This window comes from Ovis canadensis, chromosome 15 (genome assembly GCF_042477335.2).
Source record: "Ovis canadensis isolate MfBH-ARS-UI-01 breed Bighorn chromosome 15, ARS-UI_OviCan_v2, whole genome shotgun sequence".
NCBI lineage: Eukaryota > Metazoa > Chordata > Mammalia > Artiodactyla > Bovidae > Ovis > Ovis canadensis.
The window spans coordinates 60,240,877-60,259,002 of record NC_091259.1 but is presented as its reverse complement, the minus strand read 5'-3'; the positions used below and the strand labels follow the sequence as shown (position 1 = coordinate 60,259,002).

The 18,126-nt window shown below is 39.7% G+C and overlaps 1 protein-coding gene across 7 annotated transcripts in view; it reads left to right on the top strand.

Moving 5' to 3' along the window:
• The first annotated feature begins 16,728 nt into the window (after nucleotides 1-16,728).
• RAB6A (RAB6A, member RAS oncogene family) overlaps nucleotides 16,729-18,126 on the top strand; it is an 83,195-nt gene continuing 81,797 nt past the window's right edge. Inside the window, exons 1-2 of one of the 7 annotated variants that reach the window (XM_069553047.1) lie at nucleotides 16,729-16,879; nucleotides 17,330-17,625. In XM_069553047.1, the coding sequence (XP_069409148.1) occupies nucleotides 17,556-17,625 (70 nt within the window). In that variant the 5' untranslated portion in view covers nucleotides 16,729-16,879; nucleotides 17,330-17,555. The other 6 variants (XM_069553048.1, XM_069553044.1, XM_069553045.1 and 3 more) reach the window with 6 other exon arrangements.

Below are 18,126 nucleotides of genomic sequence, written 5' to 3'. Positions count from 1 at the left end.
TGGTAGTTGGGTGTCAAGAGTATTTGTGGTCTGGGGTTAACAGACCAGAATGGGATGAGCAAGTCTGTTGTCCCATAGGGTCAAGTTTCTTCACTGTATAGACCCAGCCTCCTTGATCCTTGAGGTAATACTTGAAAAATATGATCACCTCGAAGTCAGAGGTTCCAATTCCATCTGTCCATATTATGTTGTGCTTTTAAAAAAATATGGAAGTTTTTACTTAAAAATTTTTTTTAATTGTCCAAAATAAATGTTGCATGCACTAAGCAATTAATTTAAAAAGTGAAGAAATTGCCAACTATAATACTGTCTCTTTCAAACCTTTCCATGAATCTTCCCACCCCTCAGCCCATCTTCTATCAGAACTGCCTTTAAAAATAAACAGACCTGAAAGAAAAGTGTGTCTAAATATGATTTTTGTACCTGCAGAGTATATGTCTTCTCAGGAATATAAAAAGGCATAATAATTACCTCCTTCCCAATTTTTCTGCAAATAATTATAGTGAGTATTTTAATCTATCTTCTATAAAATCTGACCATTATAGTACATGTTTTCTATTTCAGTCTCTCTGTTGAGCATGTGAGATTGCTTTGTTCTAAAGCTTTCAGATTAAGGCAGAAAGAAACCCTTAGCGAATCTGTGAGAGTGCAAGATCTGATTTCTTACTAAAGGTTACTCATAGCGTTGCAAGATTTAGCAAACAAAAATAAGGATGCCCAGTTAAATTTGAATATAGAATTTTAAATTCTAATTTAATCTGATATCAAGTGTTTTATCTGGCAACACAATCCAATTAATATACCAATATTTTACATTTATTATTTCAACTTATTATGTTTTATTGAACACCACTGTAGTGAAATGTTGGGCTAGGCTTTGTAGGTCAAACTGAAGGTAAAGTGTGTGTCCTCAAAGATTTTATAATATTGGAAGATACCAGGCAGACACTGAAATTATATTAAGCAAATGAAAATTATGTTTATAGGGAAATTAATATATAGAACTGACTGTCAATGTCTCTGTAGTTTGTTTCTTTGCATGTTGAGTATTGGTACTTCTCAGGTGTTTGTAAGAACAATGAGTCCTTCCTCTGTAGTGAAGTTCTATCTTGAAATTAGCATGGCTTTTCCCTGTTCATTGCTACCAAAGCATAAATATTGGTACTGAACAGGGCTGTCCAATATTTTAATTCTCTCTACAGTAAAGTGAAAAATTAGAAAATATACACTTAGATGCTCTTTTTTTCATTATAATTTCAAACTTGCTTTATCTTCATTTGTGATTGATATTTAATCAATAGTGGTTTGTTATACTTGAGCTTCTGGTTTGCCTTCTCTTAAGAACTTAATGGAATTTAATGATCTCTGAACAAACACTTAAAGGGACTTCTCTGGCAGTCCAGTGGTTAAGATTCCATGCTTCCACTGCAAGGGCATGGGTTCAATCCCTTATTGGGGAACTAAGATCCCACACTCTGTGTGGAAAAAAATAAATTAAATAAATACAAATAAACACTTAAGAAGATGGTACTAAAAGGAAGTCTGTGACCCCTTTGCAAGGGGTGAATTGTTTTGCAATATGAATAATTTCATTGTCCAATTGATGAGTTTATAAGTAAAATGGGTTAGTAGCTCGTACTAATGTTAACTTTTCTATCAATACAAAAGTGATGTTATCCCATGGGGAAGAGAGCAACATCTCTACATAAACACTTTTTTACCTTTCCCTCCAAAGGGTAACTGTTTATTGAGTTCTTTTTCTGTACTGGTATACTCAGTGCTTTACAGATATTATTTGATTTAATCCTGATGGAGAAATCAAGACTAGAGAGAGATGTGATCCAGTATTTTTGTAGGCTATTTGGCAGTCTTTTAAACACAAACAACAGAAAACAAAACAGCACACATTGTTTCTTAAATGAAACGTTCTTCTTAGAAGAAATGTTTTTCTTAAATGAAAAGTTTGAAAGCGCTTAATTTTGAAAAGAGAGAGCTGAGTTCAATACAAGTAAAAACTTCCTGATAGTGAAGAACTGGAATGGGGAGGTTGGAGAGATTTTCTTTACTATATAGTATACTAAAGAATCAGCTGATATTTATATGCCTGGAAACTGATAGTGATGATTAAATATTCTCTGAGCTCAGTAATTATGGGAAAGAGAGTTTGCCTGGAGATCAAAGAGGGGAATTTTATTTGATTGCTCCCTTTCCAGCTTCAATCCTATGTCCACCTATTGTGGAACCTTATACTACAATTCCTCAGTTCAGTTCAGTCGCTCAGTCCTGTCTGACTCCTTGCGACCCCATGAATTGCAGCACGCCAGGCCTCCCTGTCCATCACCAACTCCCAGAGTTTACTCAAACTCATGTCCATCGAGTCAGTGATGCCATCCAGCCATCTCATCCTCTGTCCCCTTCTCCTCCTGCCCCCAATCCCTCCCAGCATCAGGGTCTTTTCCAATGAGTCAACTCTTCACATGAGGTGGCCAAAGTATTGGAGTTTCAGCTTTAGCATCAGTCCTTCCAGTGAACACCCAGGACTGATCTTTAGAATGGACTACAATTCCTACTTCTAAACAAAAACTAATAATTATCTAGCTATTTGGATTCTTACTTCAAATGCAATATGTCTAAAACTAAACTCGCTATCTTCCTCCCTTCCTTGACCTTGTATGTCTCACCTCTTTATTTGCTACCTTTTTGTATCTTTACTTCTCTTCTGAACCAAATTCCTTGGATGAAAGAACCTCCATTTGCCTCCATTTCTTCTTCTCTTTATTCTTTTTGTTGTTGTTGTTGCCTCCATTTCTTAATCTCCCATTTCCTCCTAAACCCAAACATGGCTTTTGTCCTCTCTCCATTGAAACTTCTAACTCAAGCCAGTGACCCTTTAAAGAAAATGAAACTTTATTGAAATATAATTTACCTATGATAAAAATCATTCATTTTAAGTGACTTAATTATAATCCAGTGATTTTTAGTAAATTTACAGCATTGTACAATTATCACAATAAAATGTTAGAACATTTCTAGTGCTTAGAAAAGAACCTTGTGCCCATTTGCAGTTACTTACCTTTTGAGAACAGATTCAATGACTGATTTTCAGCCCACAAGTTACTTAACTGCTCTGAATATATTTGGCTCTACTGACCACACCTTTCCTTTTGAAACTTTCTCTTCCCTTCTTTTTGGCCATCACTTTCTCCTGGTTTCCCTCCGAACTTTTTGCTAGTTCTTCAGAGATTATTTTCTCTGCCTGACTTCAAATATTGCTATTCCATCCAGTTCTGTCCTCACCTTTCAGATTACTCTTTACTTAAATGATTACATTCATCTTTATGGCCACAACTGCCATCTGTAAACTTATGACTTCAAAATATCTATTTCCAGCTCAGACTTGTGCCATGAGCTCCAGTCTGGTAGAGTATAGTAGTAAAATTGCTTATCATCAACAGTGGCTCTTCTCTGTCTGTAATAAAATGCAACAGAAAACTCATCAAATTAGCAGATAAATAATGTTCCTCTTGGGAAAGGAAATTAAGATTCACCCATTCTGTGTTAAGTTTCAAAGTGGTGGATGAAATATGGAATATATATATGATCTCTGAAGTCTCTAAGACTATATGTAAGACCATAATATACTCTTCTTAGCTGATTGTGTACTTTAAATAGAATTTTAATGTACCTGCAACTCTGTTACTTCATTCTAGTTAACACTTTTACATATGTGTCTCACCAGTCGATTGATATAAATTCAAGAGCAGGGACCAAATCTATTTCTGCTTTGTCTTTCCAGTAGGAAAACACAGCGCTTGGTATAAAGTAAGTAAAAGGATTTGTAGAATGAATAAATGAATGTGTCAGGGCAGAACATACTTGAAACTGAAATGGTGTGTTAATGTAGTGCACAATGGTGATGGACTGCCAAATGTCATTTTCCCTCTTTTCTTCCTTATCATAAAATTGTAATTTTATTCTAATAACCCATCTCCCTCCACACAGCCATACACATGTATTTATCAGAGTAATCCCGTTTCTCTTGCTGGGGACAGATTTAGGATGGGTATATAAAGAAATTCTGGCCAGTGAGATGTAATGAGGTGTCTGCTGGGGAGATTCTGGGGAAAGTTTCTCACTTATAAAGAAATACATTGGGGAATTCCCTGGTGGCCCAGTGGTTAGGACTCCATACTCTCACTGCCCAGAGCCCAAGTTCAATCCCTCATTGGGAAACTAAGATCCCACAAATCACACATGGAGCCAAAAAAAAAAAAAAAAGATACACAGAAGTGTCTTCTTTCTTGGAACTTTATACTATCTAGAACTACCACAGCCATGTTGTGATTATTTGGTAAGCTAGTATCTAGAGGCAAAGTCAATATACTGAGGAAAGCAGAACAGAAAGACAGAAGAAAGTAGTCTTTACAGACATTGTTGGATAGAAATTAACCAAGTCTGAAGCTGCCCTAACTTGGGACTTCTTTATGTGAATTGCCCCCACTGTTTAAACTGTTTGAACTCTTTAGAGTTGAGTTTTCAATTTCTTTCAGCTGAAAGATTCCTAACTGATAATTTCAGTAAAAGGATAACATAGTAAATAACCTATGCCTTTTCTTTTCCTCGTTAGACTACGTGGACTATGGACAAAGAGCACACATTGACTCTGTTGTCTGTGTTGAACTCAAGCTGTAATGCAGATGTTCTGGCAAACCTCCTCTGAAAAGACTGTTTGCATTTTAACCTTGATAATCTCAGATCTAGACAACAAAAACAATAATTTGCATGTCAAGTGAAGCTGCTGCTGCTGCTGCTAAGTCGCTTCAGTCGTGTCCCGTCCCTGGCATTCTCCAGGCAAGAACACAAGTGGGTTGCCATTTCCTTCTCCAATGCATGAAAGTGAAAAGCGAAAGTGAAGTTGCTCAGTCGTGTCCAACTCTTAGTGACCCCATGGACTGCAGCCCACCAGGCTCCTCTGTCCACGGGATTCTCCAGGCAAGAGTACTGGAGTGGGGTGCCATTGCCTTCTCCGTCAAGTGAAGCTAGGAAGATGTATTTTAGGATCAGTGATATGGAAACTTCTTGCTTTTACTGATGAAAATAATGAGAATTTTCAGCCTGATTCTACCACTCAGTGCTGGAATTTTCTAACCTAAGGGGAGAATTCTAATGGTAATTATATTCAGGAGACTTAAAAATAAATATTGATACCAGTTCTTTGCAGTTGTTACAATATTATTTATACAAATTTTAGTACTTTTACTTTTTTCTCCTCCCTTTTCATCTATTCTGCCAGTATGCCAAAATGCAACTGAGATTTCACCCTTGTTAGAAACGCAGTGACTCATGATGTTAATGCTGATGCACCAAAATACCTGTATTTCTGATCACCAAACACTGTAAACCCCTATAAGTACATTATATACACAAGATAAAGCCCTACCTTGAATAATTTATGATCTAATTGGAAAACTAGGACACAAAAAAAGTATGGAATAGCATATTGGTTCTCAAACTTAGGGTGCATAAAAATCCATTTAATAAACCTGTTAAAAATGGATTTTCTAGGCCATACCTTTAGAGACTTTTGAGTCACTCGTTTCAGCTTGGGGCTCCCTAATCTTTATTTTTGAGATTCCTTAGACTGATTTTGATTGTAGGTGTAATGAGACTTTCTATTTGAGAACACAGTGGAGTGAGAGAGTGATATTTTTTGTTTCTTTGGACTGTGGTACCATGCTGAAATGGGCCTGTGGTAGGAGTATAATGATAAAGGCCTAGATTCATTCATATTATCTTAATAGTGGTAACATGGCATCCGGTCCCATCATGGTAAATAGATGGGGAAACAGTGAGAGATTTTATTTTGGGGGGCTCTAAACTCACTGCTATGATCGTGACCAGTGCATTTTCTTGGTCATGGTCATAGCAGTGAGTTTAGAGCCCCCCAAAATAAAATCTCTCATTGTTTCCACTGTTTCCCCATCTATACGCTGGTTTTAGAAAAGGCAGAGGAACCAGAGATCAAATTGCCAACATCTGCTGGATCATGGAAAAAGCAAGAGAGTTCCAGAAAAACATCTACTTCTGATTTATTGACTATGCCAAAGCCTTTGACTGTGTGGATCACAATAAACTGTGGAAAATTCTAAAAGAGATGGGAATACCAGACCACCTGACCTGCCTCTTGAGAAACCTGTATGCAGGTCAGGAAGCAACAGTTAGAACTGGACATGGAAAAACAGACTGGTTCCAAATAGGAAAAGGAGTATGTCAAGGCTGTATATTATCACCCTGCTTATTTAACTTATATGCAGAGTACATCATGAGAAATGCTGGGCTGGAAGAAACACAAGCTGGAATCAAGATTGCCAGGAGAAATATCAATAACCTCAGATATGCAGATGACACCACCCTTATAGCAGAAAGTGAAGAGGAACTAAAAATCCTCTTGATGAAAGTGAAAGAGGAGAGTGAAAAAGTTGGCTTAAAGCTCAACATTCAGGAAACGAAGATCATGGCATCTGGTCCCATCACTTCATGGGAAACAAATGAGGAAAACAGTGGAAACAATGTCAGACTTTATTTTTGGGGGCTCCAAAATCACTGCAGATGGTGACTGCAGCCATGAAATTAAAAGACACTTACTCCTTGGAAGAAAAGTTATGACCAACCTAGATAGCATATTCAAAATCAGAGACATTACTTTGCCGACTAAGGTCCGTCTAGTCAAGGCTATGGTTTTTGCAATAGTCATGTATGGATGTGAGAGTTGGACTGTGAAGAAGGCTGAGCACCAAAGAATTGATGCTTTTGAACTGTGGTGTTGGAGAAGACTCTTGAGAGTCCCTTGGACTGCAAGGAGATCCAACCAGTCCATTCTGAAGGAGATCAGCCCTGGGATTTCTTTGGAAGGAATGATGCTAAAGCTGAAACTCCAGTACTTTGGCCACCTCATGCAAAGAGTTGACTCATTGGAAAAGACTTTGATGCTGGGAAGGATTGGGGGCAGGAGGAGAAGGGGACGACAGAGGATGAGATGGCTGGATGGCATCACTGACTCGATGGACGCCAGTATGAGTGAACTCCGGGAGTTGGTGATGGACAGGGAGGCCTGGCATGCTGCGATTCATGGGGTCGCAAAGAGTCGGACACGTCTGAGCGACTGAACTGAACTGAAACTCACTGCAAATGGTGACTGCAGCCATGAAATTAAAAGACACTTGCTCCTTGGAAGAAAAGCTATGACCAACATAGATAGCATATTAAAAAGCAGAGACATTAGTTTGCTAACAAAGGTCCATCTAGTCAAAGCTATGGTTTTTCCAGTAGTCATGTATGGATGTGAGAGTTGGACTATAAAGAAAGCTGAGCACTGAAGAATTGATACTTTTGAACTGTGGTGTTGGAGAAGATTCTTAAGAGTCCCTTGGACTGCAAGGAAATCCAACCAGTCCATCCTAAAGGAAATCAGTACTGAATATTCATTGGAAGGACTGATGCTGAAACTGAAACTCCAATCCTTTGGCCACCTGATGCGAAGAATCGACTCATTTGAAAAGACCCTGATGCTGGGAAAGATTGAAGGCGAGAGAAGGGGATGACAGAGGATGAAATGGTTGGATGGCATCACCAAGTCGATGAACATAAGTTTGAGTAACCTCTGGGAGTTGGTGATGCACAGGGAGGCTTGGCGTGCTGCAGACCGTGGGATCACAAAGAGTCGGACACAACTGAGCGACTGAACTGAACTGAACTGAATAATGGTAATGGTGAAGATGGAACTAATTGTAACAGAGGGATGTTGAAGAGATAGCTATCACAGGGTTGGTGACTAATTAAATATGAATGATAAAGAAGAAGAAAAAGTCAAGGATGACAGTAAATATTCTGATTTCAGTAATTCCCAACTCTTGTTAGCTCTAGGACTGATTCTCTTATTCCCTTATCTTTAAATGAAGATAATAATATCTACCTCATAGCATTATTGTAAAGAACAACAACTAAATTAGGGTGCTTATTAGACACTCAAATATTTAGTTTTCTGGAAGAAATTTAATAATAATAGATGGTAACATATGGTTACTACTTAATGAAGGACTGGCACAAATTTTAAGAATGAAAATGAATGTGGAGTAGAAAAAATCAGTGTGGCCTGGCATAAACCATCTCAGTACTTTAAAAGAATCACTTACATTTTTAAATTTTGATTTATTTCTTTATTGCGGGAGCATTGGTTTATAACATTATGTAAATATCATGTGTAAAACATTCTATTGCTATATACCTTACATCACTTCTTCTGTCACCATAGAAGGTGATTCCCTTTATCCATTTCTCTCTCCCCTCTGCCAGTTCCTTCTTGGTAACCACTACTCTATTTTCTGTGTCTATGGCTTTATTTTTTTCCGATTTAGTTTGCTCATTTATTTAGTCTTTTTTTTTTTTTTATATTCTACAAATGAGTGTAATCATACAGTTTTTGTCTTTCTCCATCTGAGTTATTTCACTTAGAATATTACCCTCAAGTTCCATCCATGTTGTCACAAATGGCAAGATTTCATCTTTTTATGACTGAATAGTATTTGATTTTACATATATATATATATCACATCTTCTTCATCCATTCATCCATTGATGGGCACTTAGTTTGTTTCCATATCTTGGCTATTATAATAATGATACAGTGAATATAGGGGTGCATATATCTTTTGAATTAGTATCTTCATGTTAATTGCTTCTTATTTGGATAAATACCCAGGATTAGGATGGTTGGATCACGTTAGTTCTATTCTTACTTTTTTGAGGAATCTCCATACTGTTTTCCATAGTAGTTGCACCAATTTACTAACAATTGTGCAGCACAAGCGTTTCCATTTTTCCATATCCTTACCAGCATGTGCTATATCTTGCCTTTTTTATAATAGCCATTTTAACAGTTATGAGGGGCTTCCTTGGTGGCTCAGTGATGAAGGATCTGCCTGCCAATGCAGGAGATGCAGATTTGATCCCCTGGAGAAGAAAATGACAACTCCAGTGTTCTTGCCTGGGAAATCCCATGGACAGAGGAGTATGGCAGACTAGTCCATGGGGTTGCAAAAGAGTCAGACATGACTTAGAAACTAAAACAGCAACAAACAACAGTTGTGAGGTGGTATCTCATTATAGTTTTCATTTGCATTTCCCTAATATTCTGTGCTGTTGAGCATCTTTTTCTGTGCCAGTTGGCCATCTGTAGGTCTTCTTTGGGAAAATGTCTATTCAACTCCTCTGCCCATTTTTCAATTGAGTTGTTTGCTTTTTGTTGTTGAGTTGTATGAGTTCTTTATTATTTTGGATATGAACCCCTTATTGAATGTTCCACTTGCACTTAATAGGTTGTTTTTTTGTTGTTGTTGATAGTTTTTTTTTTTTGCTGTTTGGAAGCTTTTTAGTTTGATGTTGTCCACTTGTTTATTTTTGGTTTTGTTTCCCTTGCCTTAGTAGACACACCTAGAAAGATATTACTAAGACAAATGTCAAAAAAGTACTGCCTATGTTTTCTTTTAGGAGTTTTATTGTTTTGTGTCTTACATTCAAGTCTTTAATTTGTTTTGAGTTGATTTTTGTATATGGTGTGAGATAGTGGTCAAGATTCACTTTTTTGCATGTGACTGTCCAGTTTTTCAACACCAATTATAGAATTTAATTACATTTAATCAAAATGTGTATATGTATAGTTTTAAAAAATCTAATGGTGCTATAGTTCTCTTTTCATTTGTCTAGGTTTTTTTTTTTTTTTTCTTGCACTCGTTGGTAAGTTTTCCTTCAACTCCATTTTCCATATGGTCAAATTTAACTTTATTATTCTCAGGACTTCTCTAGCAGTCCAGTGGTCAAGACTCTGCACTTCCAATGTAGGGGATGCAAGTTCGATCCCTAGTAGGGAAACTAAAATCTCACAGGCTGTGTGGTGCAGCCAAAAAATAGAGATAAAATTAACTTCACTCTTTTCTGTCTGGGTTGATTTCTCTCTAGATTTTATTTTTTGGCTTTTCCTAGGAACACCCTTTACTTCTTTTGTGTGTAGATCTACTATATCTAGATCTATAACTTCCTTCTCTTTGATTTAACTTGTTATTTAGCTTCTTCAATGGCTTTTTTGAAAAGAATGAATTTTTGAGACCTTGTATATCTCGAAGTATTTTACTCTACCTGCACATTTAAATGATAGTTTGCTTGGGAATAGAACTCTCGGTTGAAAATCTTTTCACTTAGAAGTTCCTTCATCCACCCTACACCTCCCCCCCCACGACAATTTCCAGTGTTATTATTGAGAATATTGATGCCATTCTGGTTTTTAATCTTTTCACATGTGTTGTTTTAATTTCTGGAAACTTTTAAGATCTTTTCTTTGATACAGAATTTCATAATGATGTAACCTGAGATATTCTTCTTTCATTTTTGCTGGATGTCTGACATACCCTTCCAGTTTGGAAACTCATGTTTCCCAGATGTGAGAACTTATTTTATATGATTTATTTTATAATAATCTCTGCATTAAAGTTTTCTTTATTCTCTATAGAATTTCTATTATTTGTATGCTGAGTCTTCTGGATTAATCCTAGATACTCCTCAAACTATCTAGTGTCCATTTCTTAGCTTTTTGCTATGCTTTCTGGAACATTTCCTTAATGTTATTTTCCAAATATTTTATTTTTAAACTTTGGCTATCATAATTTTAATTTCCAAGAAAGCCTGTTTTGAAAGTGTCCCTTTTTTAAAAATAGGATCTTGCTCTTCCTTAAAAAATGCAATAGCTTTTATCATACATTTTCTTTTTTTTCCTGGTTTATTTATATTCTCTACTTAATATTTGAGACTTTATCAAATATATAGCAAATCTTTACAGCTTGTTCAGATTTAAGAGAAGCATCAAAATAATTGGAAGCTCAGTGTGAGGGGGTTGCATTTACTGATTAGAAGGGTTCAATATAGGATGATTTGATGGTGAACTGGCGGAATTTACCTCTATATTCAGAATTCACTTGTCTTTTCTCTGAGATGTTTCAGCTTATATAAAAAAGGATCTTCCCTCTGTTTTTCAGACTTATAAGTTGCTGCCCGAGTTATGAAAGTTGCTTGGAGAAATGGCTATCAAGCCCCATATCTTCTGACAGCACCTCACTCTAGTACTCTACTATGCCTGATATGTATATGCCTAGAGATACTATGCCTAGAGCCTCTTATGTTCATTTCCTCTACTTTTAGGGATAGGTTTTTAACTACTGTTTATATGATCTTTGATACAGTTCCCTTGTTTTGTGTCCCTTTTTTCCTCCCTAACTTCTGTGGTACCTGGAACTTCACATTCCTGAGCCTTTCCAGTGTTCTGCTTGCCTGATTGACTTGCTTGTTACTTTTCCCTTCTGTAAGCACTTTCTATCCTCTGTTTAGTCAGCTACCATTGTTCTTTGTCTCCTAACTTAAAATATTATGGAACTGGGTTAGAGATGTTCAAGCCAGAGTTTGCATTTTATTTTTTTTTGTTCTTGTTTTGGAACAGTTTCAGAGAAGGAAGAAAGCAGAAACAACTTTAATCTACTATGCTAAAACTGGAATTTTGTTCAGTTTTTCCAAATGATATTGTAGCTTACCATCTCACTGGATACTTTCAGCTACAAAATAATGATTTTGATATCTTTTGATTTTTGTATAAAATTCAAAAATCCAGAAATATGTCCACAAAAAGATGGTTTCTCTTGGCATTTTAGGCAAGTTACAATTTGGCTGTACAGTCTGTTGGCATTTAAGTGCAAACAGTATTGGTCTCATTTTTCTGTCCTAAGATACTCTGTTCTTTACATAAACAGCAATAGAAGCAGTTGTTCTCTTCTTCTGTGAGAGTGATAATCTCTTAGTAGCAGGTGGGATGATTCATTCTCCTGCACATCTTAGAGGAGACTATTATTTGTGGGGGATAGAGTGTGGGGAGTTGAGAGCTCCAGCAATGTGTCAGGTATTACACATTCTGGACTAGTTTTAAAAGAAGCAACCTCTTCCCCCACTGCATTTCAAGGCCTTGAAGTAACATCTCACATCTAAGGCTCTGAGAAACCGCATTATTCATAACAGGGTCCATGATTCACATGAACAGAACAAAATGGAACTATCAAAAATAGATTGTGTAGATCACTCTGTAGCAAAAATAACTTCTGACTCAGCTTATGAATTGGCCATAATCATAGGAAGAACCATTCCCTTGAGGTTCTACCTGCCTTCTCCTCCACCTTGACTGAACAACCTTTATACTACTCCCACAGCACATAAGGTGTTTGGAAAACAGGTTTTGATATGAGGCCTCCCACTTCTTTTTTTTTTTTTTAATTGTACTCCTTTTTTTTTTTTAAATTGTACTCCTTTTGAAATAGGACTTGCTTAAATATATCTTGTGTTAATTGTGGTCATTTAATTGGTCACCTTGAATTAATGGGCATTTGTCATTTTTTATGCTTTGTAATATTGATCCACTATTATTTTTAGTAGCAACAATTTTAATAACTTTCAGAATAGGTTACAAGGGCTTCACATTTGATGGAATTTGAATTCCTGCCAGAGTTATTATTTGTTTCAAATATGAGCAATATGAGTTCAGTTCTTTTACCTGGGTAGTTTTTCTCCTTTTATTGATTTCCTGCCTCTCCAAGAGTAATTAATTTTTTTTAGGGAGTAGTAAGCAGAAAAAGGCATTCCATTATGGTAACTATTACTGTATTATATATACATGCACACGCACAAAGTATTGAGTTCCTAATGTTTAAGGAGTTGTATGAGGTATTTTAGGGGATCTAAACATGAGACTATCAGATGCTTCCAGCCACAAGTAACAGCGACAAAGACATATTGTGAAGACATTAATACATATAAGGTGAGGTGAAGTCGCTCAGTCTTGTCCGACTCTTTGCGACCCCGTGGACTGTAACCTACTAGGCTTCTCCGTCCATGGGATTCTCCAGGCAAGAATACTGGAGTGGATTGCCATTTCCTTCTCCAGGGGATCTTCCCAACCCAGGGATCAAACCCGGGTCTCCCGCATTGGAGGCAGACGCTTTAACCTCTGAGCCAAAGACATTTATTATTTTGCTAAAAAGAAACCCAGAGGAAGTTCAGTGATAGGATGATGCCTTTTAGCTTTTTGCTCAGCCATCATCAGTGAGTTGACCTTTTTCTTCAGGATTATATATTAATGTTCACGTAATGTGTTTGCTCTAGATATCATGTCCTTATATAACCATACTCAGTGGCAGAAAAATGGCAGTTTTTCCTCATCTATCTCTTCTTATCAAGGAAGAAAATTTATCTTAGAAGTCTCTGGCACATTTCCTTCGTATCCCATTGGCTCAGACAAAGTCAGGTGCCCATATAGCTTAGCTGAAGGGAAGCTGGAAAAGTATTCATCATTTCCAGTATATATTGTGGAAGTGTGTGTGTGTTGGTTTGGATAGGCAACAAATAGTGTCTGTCACAGGAAATAAGATGAAATCTCGGTCCTCCCTCAGGAGGTTTTTTTCTCTGGGGGCAGAAAGACAAGCTGTAATTGTACTACGATTTCTGTGTGTTAGATTCCTGGTCACACTCATGGGCTTTAAATTAGCAATCCTTTTTAAACTAATCAAAGAATGCTGCTCTGGTACTTTCCCAATGGAGCTGCCAAGGCTGTCCTCTCCCACTGTCCCCAATTTTTAGTTATGAAATTCTGATCTGGGCATCTTTGCCATAAGTGTGTTAAAGGAATGCAGTATCCATTTACATCACATGATTTTAAGTGATGTTCTCTTTCTCCAAAATGCTCTTGCCCTTCTATCTCCATATGCCCAAATCGCATTCACCTTTTGAAGAAAACTAAAAATAATCTCTCATTTATTTCACAAAAATTTGTTACATGCTTACGGTGGAGCAAGCACTCTGCAAGTGTTGGAAATACAAAACATGAGCTTTTACCTCATTAAGCTTGTAGTCAGGTTAATCAGACAATTAACAAATACAATTAAGTGATGGGGAAGAATAGGATACAACAGAGGGCTTTCCAGGTGGTGCTAGTGGTAAAGAACCCACCTGCCAATACAGGAAATGGAAGAAACAAGGGGTTGATCCCTGGGTTGGGAAGATCCCCTGCAGGAGGTAAAAGCAACTCACTCCACTATTCTCGCCTGGAGAACCCCCATGGACAGTGGAGCCTGGCAGGCAACAGTGTGTAGGGTGGCAAAGAGTCAGACCCAGCTGAAGCGACCTGGCATGCCCACAGGATGCAGTGGGAGGACAGGGAGGGTATTTACTCCTGGTGGGAATGGGGGTAGAATGAGGAATTTTTAAAGAACTTTTAAAAGATGATTTTAAAGAATGAGTAGGAATTGGGAAGAGGAAGGAAGGTGTTCAAGATAAAGAGAAATCACAGAGGTGAAAGTGTTGGGGGAAGCACCCTTTGCGGAAAGCACCCTTGAAAGAGGCCCCTTTAATTCCTTCTTCTTCCAAGTAATTTCTCCATTTGATGAATGGATTTGCATAGTACACAATATGCAACTTTTAGACCATAAGATCTCTAAAGATAAAACATATTGCTTACACAGAGCACTTGATAAATATGAATTTAGCTTCAGAAGAGAATGCGGCTGTTTATGTGTTGATGCAAAATGCCAAGTTAAAACATTAAAAACATCTGAGGTAAGAGATGCCTATGTAATATTGCTCTTTAGAATGGTAGGAATAGTCACACCCACCCAGGTGATTACAGAGATCAAAGCAGCAGGGAAGAATTGATTCATAAAGTTCTGGAGGGAGCACAAAATAATTATAGTTCCAATCCTCAGATGTTCCTTTAAAGGTTATTTTAGGAAACATAATGAAGACCTGGTACACATCAGAAAGAAAAATTGCCACTCATTTTTGTTTGCAGTTTTTCTACTTGGTATTAGCTACTCTTTTTGTGTACTAAGGTTCTGGATTACGGGTGGAGAGGGCCTTAGCAGACCTGACAAATTACTTTTAAAATCAAATATTAAAAAAGAAAAATCAAAGTTGTTTCCATGTCACAACTGAGGTTTTTACCATTTCATTTTAGGTGTGTGTTCTAAAATCTTTCTGCTACTTGGTTGACAGGAACTAGACAGAAGTAAATTTTGATGGAGAAGGAGATTCGAGGATATATCTGTTGTCTTGATAGGCTAGAATAGATGAAGACTTAAGAATCTCTTTTCCTCCCCTCAATTTATCCTAGTTCATTCAGCAATTCATCCCTGGGTTTGAGAAGGCAATTGTTTGATCCTGTCATTTCTATAGCTAAGTAAATAACCCTCAAATAATGAGAAAATGTACATAAATGTGTTTTGTGAATGGTATGGCTCGATACACAAATTTAATAACTTATTTTTAATTATTAACTTGGAAGTATTTTTTATACCAGTTTTCAAAAGTGTCTCTTTCAAGGGCAAGGATTACTTTTTCATATGCTGTCCTATAGTATAGTGAGTTGTTACTGAAGTATGGTAGGGGTTGATGCCAAATTCTCTAATTTGACAATTTATTTGATAATTCTTAACATTTATCTTTTATTAATAGACTATTGTTTTAAAGTTTTAGATTTACAGAAAAATTGAGAGTACAGGAAATCCCCATGTGCCTCTCCTCACCCCCAGTTTCCTCTATTACCCTGCATTAGTATGATATGTTTGTTACAATTAATACCTGAATATTGTTACACTGTAATTAACTAAAGTCCATATATATTTAGATTTCCTTAGTTTTTGCCTAATGTCCTTTCTCTGTTCCAGGATCCCATTCAGCTTAACAGTTTAGTTATCATGTTAGTGTGTCCACATTACTCTTAGTTGTCACATCTTCTTGAGCTCCTCTTGAGTGTGACATTAGTTTTGGGGGGTCATCTTCACTTTGGGGGTCATGAACTGGGTTGAAAGTTATGGATTCTCTTCACAGAAAAATAGGCAAGCTGTAGATGGCTAATTTAAGGGAGGTCTACCCACAGCTGATTCAGAAACCCTGCTTTAGAAGAAACAGATGATCCTTAGAATATCCACTTCCCCACATCAGGGCCATGCTCTATCTCCAATTTGCTGTGTGACCTTTCTGCAAACCCATTTCCTACATGAGCCTCAGTTACACCAGCTGTGAAATGGAGGATTTGGTTTACCTGATATCTAAATCCTTTTCTATCACAGTAGAAGGTGAGGTCACCTAGAGCTGTCCATATCTGAACAACAAAGATTGGTAACAGAAGACCATAACAGGTCAGGCAAAGAAAGTGAATAGGCTTATCAACAGGAGTTGTGGAGGTTCAATGGGGGAAAAGACAAAACCTGGGTTCCACTTTATGACTGTGGATTTTGTAAGTCATTTCCTTCCCATGAGCTTCTGTTTCTTCATCTGCAAAAAATATGAAAGCCCTGCTTCTGGTAGTTAAGAAACTCCTCGGAGCAACAGCGGAGAATGTACCAAGAAGGGTATCATGCAAGGAATTAGAAGAAAAAAATGGAGAAAGTGGGTGAAAGGCGGATGTGAGGAATGAGAAGCAAGGTTGAGGGTTCAGGAAAGAGGAACCATCTGCACACCTAAGGCCTTCCGACTTCACCTGCACTTGTCTGGGTCAATTCCCTTTCCTTTCCGGCCCCGCCTCCGCCCCAATTCCTTCCCCTCCCCTCCCCTCCCCTCCCCTCCCCTCCCCTCCCCTCCCCTCCCCTCCCCTCAGGCTGGGCCTGGCCACACTTCGCATGGCCGCCAAGCTCAGCCGCTTTCCACCACGCGAGGGTAGCGCGCGCGCTCTGGCGCCGCCAACTCACTCCCATCTCTGCCTGCCCTTGACCTCTTTCGATTGGTTCATCCAGTAACTGACGTAAGTGCTCCCTATTCCACCTCCAACAGTTCCTCCAGCCGCCGCCCCACCACCTCCCTGCATCTTCCCAAGCCGGTGGAAACCTAACCACCCCTGATCTCCGCTGAGCGGGCGGAGCCGGGAAAGCAGGCAGAACCAGGAAGGCGCAGTCTGTGGCGCGCACGCGCACGCACGCACGCCGGGGCTGGCGGGGCGGCAGGCTCGCGCCCGGGCTCGCCCCGCGCCGCGCCACAGGCTCGCGCACTCAGCAGGTTGGGCTGCGGCGGCGGCAGCTGTGGAGCTGAAGCGCTGCGTGTGAGAGGTCCCAAACGCTTCTGCGGCTCCCACTCCGCCACCCTCACCTCAGTTTCGGTGCCGGGTGCTGAGAGGGGAAAGGCGCTAGCCTTGGGATCCCCCCCACCCCTAGCACACCCCTGGCTGCTTCCGACACCGCCTTCATTCCCTTTCTAGCTGCGGGCCTCGCCAGGTGCTAGGCGACTCCGAGGGGAGGCGACGGCGACGGCTGCCTGTCTGTGTAGAGGAGCCCTGCTCTCCAGCCTTGCTCCACCGCCGGGCCCTGCAGGGGCCGAGAGAGCTCGGCGCCGGCCCTTCCTCTAGCCTCTTCGTCAACCGGTTGGAGCGGCGTCGGTCCGGGAGGTCTCTGGGCTGAGGCGGCGGCAGCTTCTCCGGCTCCATCATGTCCGCGGGCGGAGACTTCGGGAATCCGCTGAGGAAATTCAAGCTGGTGTTCCTGGGGGAGCAGAGCGGTGAGTGCGCGGCTCCCCCACTCCTGGCAGCTGGCCGTGGCTTCCCCGCACCGCCCCCCAATGCGGCCCTTCAGTCCATGGAGGCTCCCTGCGGGCCTCGCGTTCGCGCTCGGTTCTACCCCCCGCAGCCCCTGCCCGTATTCGGTTCGCCGACCCCTCTTCGCCACCCGTTCCTCTTCCCGCGATCCGTCGCTCGGATTTTGACCCTTCAGTCCACGGGCTCCGTTCCCCGCAGCCCGGCCCTCTCCAGTCGATCTGCCCTCCCCACTCCTCACCCCGCCCAGCCCCAGCCTGCTGTCCATCCCTTTCTTCCTCCGGTCTCCGTCGTCTCGCCAACCCCAGCTCCCTTCCTTGAGCCCCACCCTTGTTCCTTGCTCTTATCTCAGTTGGTCTGCTCTGTGAGGCCCACCCGGGAAGCCCTACGCTGGGTAACCGGCCCTCTTCAACCTTGCGCTAGGAGGGTGGGATCTGGGCGTTGTTTTCCCCAGAGGTTTAGCCGCG